We start from the raw sequence: 7,441 nt of genomic DNA on the forward strand, positions 1-7,441 counted from the left end.
TACCTAAGAATGGTACTTTTGTTTATATGTAACTTATACCTCAAGAAAGTTGATTTTAGAAGTCTAAAGAGAGGGGTGCCTGGGTGACTCAGTCAGTTAAGCATCTGCCTTCAGCGTAGGTCATGGTCTCGGGACTCTGGAATCGAGTCCCTCCGTCAGCTCCCCACTCAGCAGGGAGCCTGCTTCTTCCTCTGCCTTCCACAGTCACTCCCCTCCTGGCTTGCTCTGCTTGCTTGCTCTCTTTCTCTTGGTCTCTCTCTCAAATAAATAAGTAAAATCTTAAAAAAAAAAAATCTGAGGAGGGAGAGATTGGATATATAGGAGAAATCCCACTTGCTCACACAGGGCTCCTGAGCAGGGGGAAGAGGCAGGTGCAGATGCAAAAGACAGGTGCGGGTGAATTCTGGTGGGGATTTCAGGCAGGTCCAGGTTTAAGGCTTCCTTCTTCTCTGTGCAGAAGGTAAAGTCTTGTCCTGCTGAGGATGAGAATGGGAAAGGTGTGAGAGGTGAAAAGATTAGAAAGAGAGGTAGAGACCAGAAAAGCCAGGAGATGGGAAACAAGGTCGAAGTTCCGGGAAGCATGAAGGGGTCCGTCGGAGTAAGTGATTCCAGAATCCCAGTTCATACCGCCAGACCCATCACTGGGACAAAAGCAATGGGGCTGCTGCAAAAGTAGCCAGGGAGCAGGTGTGTAGCGAGTGTGCAAAAGGGCTGAGCTGCAGGGGTGTGCGGCAATCGGAGGACCGAATGCGATTTCAGCGGTAGGTTGCCTTTGGAAGGGGAATGGGAGGGCGACCAACGGACCAGCGGAGGGGGCGGGCAGAGAGCCTTTGGCCCATGGGCCTAGAGTCAGATCTTTTTCTCCAACCCTCATAGCACTCCCCAGTTCATAATCATATCTGTGTCATGATATCTTTGAATAATCTTTAATATTATCTGACAAATGCCCATCACCCCCACTAGTCCACAGGTTCCCTGGGTGTGGGGATGATGCACACTTTATTTTTTTTTTAAGATTTTATTTATTTATTTGAGAGAGAAAGAGCACGAGTGGGGTGAGGGGCAAAGGGAGAAGCAGACTCCCCGCTGAGCAGGGAGCTCAACGCAGGGCTTGATCCCTGGACTCCAGGATCACGATCTGAGCTGAAGGCAGCTGTTTAACCAACTGAGCCACGCAGGCACCTCAGTGATACCTACTTTGCTCATTTCTGTATCTCAGGAATCTATCACAGGGCCTGGTATGCAGTGGGCGCTCAGTAAATACGTATCAGACGAAGGGGAGAATGGGGTTTGTAAAGCTAACACAACCTCTCTGTGTACCAGCTGTGAGACCGCAAGCAAGCAACTTTCTCTGGGGCTCAGTTTCCTCCTTGAGGTTGAACTTAAACGTGGTGATGTCTGTGTGCAACTCCCAGCATCCAGTGGGTGTCCAATATGTCCAGTCTTCCACCCAATCCTTTTCTCTGCTACCCCTCCCTCCCGCCCTGCACCACACCCAGTATGTGGAGCCATAAAACCCAACCCAGGTTGGACTCTCACCTCCTCAACACCCCCCCCGGCCGGTCCCTTACCTCACATTGGGGTGAGGGGCTGGTGTCCCCTAGATCTGGCTCCAGGTGTCCCCAACCCCAGAGTGTAGGACTAGGGCCCGAGTGGACCTCGGGGCCGGCCAGGTTGCCGTTGCCATGGTAACAGTGACAGGCCTCCGCCACAGGTTCCCTAAGTGACTGGTTACTCTTTAACATATCCACCCACCTTGGGTGATTAGAAGAATCAATAAGATAACCAGGTGGTGGCAGCTGGCTGTGCTCACTGCCTTCCTGGTGGACGGGCTCCCGTGGCCCCCGCTGCCGTTGTGTGTGGGGCCCGGCTCCTCCATGCCCCCGCGTCTCTGGCTGGGTGGGCTCGGCCATGGTCAGTGTGAACGCGCCCCTCGGGGCTCCTGTGGAGAGTCCCTATGGTGAGTGGCACCAGTGGTCGGGACTGGGGGAGGACTGGACAGGGCAGGACCATGGTCAAGTTGGGGAGGCCATGGGACGCCCCTCTGCGTGTTTCCAAAGACCCCGAAGACTAGGGGTCCTCTAGACTCCTGAGAGTGGCAGGAAGCCCCAGGGGTGTAGGGGACTTGCTTCACCCAAGTCCTAAACAGGGGCATGGCATGTTTGGTCTGGGAAGTGCTGGGAGGGACTGCAGGAACCACGGAACAGGGGGGAGCTCACTTTGCGGCCAAGAGAGACTGCTTTCCTGGGGATATGTCCCAGTGGTCTTTCCAAAATTCCACAGAGGATGGGGCCAGAACTGCCAGCCCCAGGTTACTGGGGACGAGTCAAAGCCGACAGGGAGCCTTGCTGGGCCTAGCATAGAGCTGACTCATGGTCCAGGTGGGATGGGGCCCACGGCGGGAGTTGGCTGACCCCTCTGATGGGGTGTCAGCTCTGGCTAATTCACCAGAGGGAAGCCACTTCAAGCAGCACCCAGTGTGGTGTGTCGGGAAAGGGGAAGAAATGATCTCGTACTAGGTGTATGAAACTAAGGGGCAAGGCTAGGAAAGAGTGTGATCCTGACAGTGAAAGCTCAGGCTCTGCTTCTGGGGTGACCCCATGATTAGAAGTAACCCCAGTGTCTCACAGTAGAGGATGGGGAGACAAAGCGTGATGCATCTTTAGCGAGGAATGCTGTCCCACGCTTGGAGGAGGAAAAGGCAGATCTGCGTGCGGATAGGGAAGGACCTCCAGGGTACACGAAGTGAAACAAAATAAACTGAAGGACCATGTGTAGCATTTTACATTTCTGATAACAGAACGGATATACGCATGTGTATGTACACACACATTTGTATTTGCATAGAAAGCCGGTGGGAGGACAGAAGGAGACCAGGAACAGAGTTTTATTGCTGAGGAAGGAGGTTCAAGAAATATTTTTTTAACGTTTTTTGGCACATTTTGGATTTTTAAAAATTAGGTGCATTTTATAAAGTGATTTAAATCTCACACACACACACACACACACACACACACACACACACACACACAGCTTGGTCTCTGGAATCCAGACTTTAGTTTTGTGAGTTTAGACAAATTATTCAAAATTTGTGTGCCTCAGTTGCCCCTCTATGGAGAGAGCGTATCTTAGGCGCCCTTGGAGAGGATGAAGGAGGCCAGGGTGTAAGCTCTTGGCACCAGGCACATAGTAAGGACTCAACAAATATTACTTAATATGGTCATCAGCTGAGGGTAGATGGCCTCAAGGAATCAGGGACAGGTCTCTTGACTGATCCAGGGCATCTTTCTTGGATCCGCCATTAAGCAGAATTATGTGATGATGGGGAGGGGGCTGGGGAAGTAACAGAGGCTGAGGAACCAAAAATAGCCTGGGGGACCCATCCTGCACACCCACTGTGTGACCTTGGGCAAATTACTTCCCCTCTCTGAATCTATTTCCCCAGATGCAAAATGGAGAGACCTGAGGGGCCCTATCTTGCAGAGGGTGGTGCAGCGAGAGGAGATAGCATAGCTGAAGGGCTAGGCATGCCTTAGGTGCTTCATCCAAGGTTAAAACACAATTGTAAGACTTGATTGACCCTGTAGCCCGAGGAAGACTATCTGCATAGGGACCAGATAATCAGCTTCTGGGAGGGAGATCCTCAGGCCATAAGCCTAGACTAGGGATGAACAGAAAGTACCCCATGTTCCTCCCAGGGGATACTAGAGTAATAATACCTGACAGCCTTTCACTATCTCCAGGTCTACGTACTTTGTAGGGTATCCTCATGCCCCTTCATCCCAACCTCTACACCGCACTCATCATAAAGCAAGTATGCAACACACATTTGTTGAATGTTTGGATGGGTAGATGTTTGGATGGATGGATGTTCCATGCCTGTTATTTCATTTAATTCTTATAACACTTGTTCCAGAAAAACAACATCATTGTTATCTCCAAGAATAGAAGAGAACTAAAGCTCAGCATTGTTAAAAGGAAACCCTAACCCTCTCTGACCCTCTTGACTAAGCTACAGATCTGCCTGCGCAGAGAAAGGAGAGCTCCTCTGGCCAGATTTGCAGCACACATCCACAAAAGAACATTGGTGGCCCGGGACAGCTGGGCATTTGTTGGTGTGTGTGTGTGTGTGTGTGTGTGTGTGCATGCATGAGTGCACATGTGCGCACACACACACACGCACACACACTTGATAGGGACTAAAGGACCTTGCTTTTTAGAGAAAATAAATCTGGGTCGGCATCCTGGATCTACACCCTTCCTTTAAAGCTGTGTGGCCTACCCCTCTCTGAGCCCTCATGTTTCACCTATAAAATGAACTAGGGAAGTATTTGGGGAAGCTTTCAGATAAAAGATAATACCAAAGCCCCTAAGGTTGTGATTGCAGAGGTAAGTTGCAGGGTATGGGACGTGGTACAGAGCAGAGCCTCAAGAGAGGCATTGGCAGGCAAGGCTGTGGTTAGGATCGCATGAGTTAATACATGTGTGCTCAGAATAGTACCTAACACAGAGTAAGCATGCCTAAATCTCAGTTGCTGTCTCATGTATTTGAGCGCTGGTAGGACAGTCTTTAAGGGGCTGATCTGTGGTGTGGTGATGCTGAATGAACTTGACCATACCCTCTACTTGAAATGCGCTAGTGGTACACTGACTTCTCCTCTACAGTTCTCATCATGACTTGGATTGGATAGCATCAGTGTGTATGGTGCTCAGCTATGAACTCCATGAGGTCGGGGACTATCAGTGATTTGTTTGGCCTCATATGTCTCACATATTGTGGCTGTCAGAGACTAGATTCTCAATAAACATTTGGTTGAATGAACTAAAGGAGGTTTAAAGAAACAACCTTATGACAGTGGTCAGCAATGTCAGCCAGATCCATGCTCTTCCCTCCCTCTCTCCCTGCTCACCACGTTGGCTTTACAGACCCAACATGGCTGGTACAGTATGAGGTATCATGTCTACCCTCAAGGGCGGGAACCTGGAAGGGATATTCCTCGAAGTACTTGTTTCTTTTATTAAAAAGCACATTTTCCCCAGAAACCTCCTAGCAGACTTCCCTGATTGAAGCAAAGCTGAGATCAAGTATCTAGTGGAAAGAAATGGGAAAGCCAAGATTGGCTTAGACCAACGATATTCTTTTCTTGGGGTCTGGCACAATGCTGCTTCCAAAAAAACCAGGGTTCTCTCAGAATGGGTTTCGCAGCTTCAGCACTATTGACATTTTGGCTTGGACGATCCTTCATTGTGGGAGCTGTCCTATGCATTGTTGGACATTTAGCAGCTTTCCTGGCTTTGACTCACTAGGTGCCAGCAGCATCCTTTCCATCAGTTGTGTCAACTGAAAATGTCTCCAGACATTTCTGAATGTGTGCTGTGCACATACGTGTTACGAGGAAGCAGGAATAGTTGTGGCATGATGTCTGCCACAGCTGAATATCCTGTGACTCTTATGTTGTCATGTTTGCCTTGGGTGCCAGGAACTCGCTCAGAGGCAGATCTGGAGCTGCCCTTAGCAATTATGAGGATAAGATGCTATAGTGTGCTTATCTGTCTGCCAACCAGACTCCTGGTTTTGCTATTTTCCTACCCTTTCCTACGTTTTTTTCTTTTAACAAGCTTCCTTAATTATTTGTTTTGGTCCTTTGGGAGTTGGTCATTTTTGTAAGCATTTCAAATCTCTGGAGGGCAAGGTCTGTATTTGTCTTCCTATTTTACTATAGGCTACCACAGGACCTGGCCCTCTGTTGACTTTGATAGAGGCTTATTGAGTGAATGAATGAAAGAATGAGAAGATGGACGGATGCATGAATGGAGTGATGGGTGGGTGGATAGATGGGTGGATGGGTGGGTATGGTGGTTGATGGACAAATGATAAGTAGATGGATGGCATGGATGAAAAGATATGTGGCTGGATGTATGAGTAGATGAATAAGTAACTGGATAGATGAGTGGATGAATGGGTGGATGGGTGGATGGGTGGGGAGATGGATGGGTGGATGGGTAGGTGGATGAATGGGTGGATGAATGGATAGACGCATGGATGGATGGATGAGTCGATGGATGGGTGGATGGGTAAGTGGATGAATGGATGGAAGAATGGGTAGATGGGTGGATGGATGGATGATTGGATAGATGGATGGGATAGGCTGGGCTGGGCTAGCAGCACCTGCAAGTGCTCAGGACAGAACAAGTAAGGAGATGAGGTTATTTGGCCACTGGTTGACAGTCCTCCATCAGGGAAGAATAAATGAGCCTTATTTTTCCTGGGTAGGTGGGTCTAGTTCCCTTGACCCATAGCATCAGCCTTAGGCCAGATCAGAGGCTTATTGTCAGAGGCAGTTTGGTTAAGTGGCTTCCCTACTGAATGCTGTACAATGCTTGACACTTTGCTTCGGCCATCTGATTCTGAATTGCTTCATCCATCAAATGAAACTTGGTTGTTGTGAGGATTCTGTGAGCTAATGAAGGAGGAAAGTATCATAAACTATAAAATGCCTCATTTTTCAGAAGGGCTGATGGGCCCAAGTTGGGTAGGAAGCCCGATGTTGGCCAGCTATAGGATTGTGTTGGACATCAGGCATGGCGGCTCCCACTCTTCGTTTCCCAAGTATAGACCCCCCCACCCTTTTCCCTTGTCTCCCCTCTTTTATCACCTCTTCCCAGTTCACCTCAACTCAATTTCAGCCTCTATGGTTCACTAGTTCACAAACCTAACTGCATATGGAAAACCTTTTTAGAATGACATATTTTGGAGTCCCACCCCAGACCTGGTGAATTAGAATCTCCTGGGGTAAGTTTCAAGACTCTTTAATTTTTTATTAGTTTCCTTGTGTGATTTGGGGTCCAGATGAGCCAAAGTATAGAAACCATCTTATTTTGTCCCATTTTATAAAGGGAGGATGTCGATGCCCAGAGTGGATCCTGTTTCCACCCGGGAGGCTCCTGTAATCACTAGGTCACGGTTCCTGTGTTCATTTTTTCAAGAAACTTCTACTGAGGGCTTATGGAGTACACGCATTCTGCTAGGCCCTGTGGGAATGGAGGAGAATGAAACGTGGTTTCAGATCTTGGAGAGCACCGAGATGATCCAACCATAGTCAAAGACAGAGTGACAGGATGTGAATGACTAGGGCACTGTGGGGACACAAAGGGACTTAGGAGGAGGGCAAGGGATCAGGGACCTTTTAACCATGGAGAAGTGGCTTCAATATCTAAGCTAAAACCCCAAGGTTTAGCAGGAATCAGCCTGGAGAGGAGAGGGAAGGGAATACGTTTTGCAAAGTCCTTGTCGGTGGCATACCCTGCAAGGATTTTACTTGTACTCGATTGCAATTGATTCCATCCTTGATTGAAAGTATATTGGGACTTTTCTGATTGCTCTGTGATTTATCTCATTCCTAAAAGATTGTGAGATGCTTACGTGTATGAACTATGCCTT

General features: G+C 48.7%; 1 protein-coding gene across 1 annotated transcript in view; it reads left to right on the forward strand.

The window, feature by feature from the left end:
• The first annotated feature begins 1,800 nt into the window (after nucleotides 1-1,800).
• Nucleotides 1,801-7,441, forward strand: part of HNF4A (hepatocyte nuclear factor 4 alpha) — a 61,150-nt gene continuing 55,509 nt past the window's right edge. The window contains exon 1 of the mRNA XM_059407060.1: nucleotides 1,801-1,960. Within this exon, the coding sequence (XP_059263043.1) occupies nucleotides 1,912-1,960 (49 nt within the window). The 5' untranslated portion in view covers nucleotides 1,801-1,911. The remainder of the gene's footprint in view (nucleotides 1,961-7,441) is intronic.

This window comes from Mustela nigripes, chromosome 7, assembly GCF_022355385.1.
Source record: "Mustela nigripes isolate SB6536 chromosome 7, MUSNIG.SB6536, whole genome shotgun sequence".
NCBI classification, from domain to species: Eukaryota; Metazoa; Chordata; class Mammalia; order Carnivora; family Mustelidae; genus Mustela; species Mustela nigripes.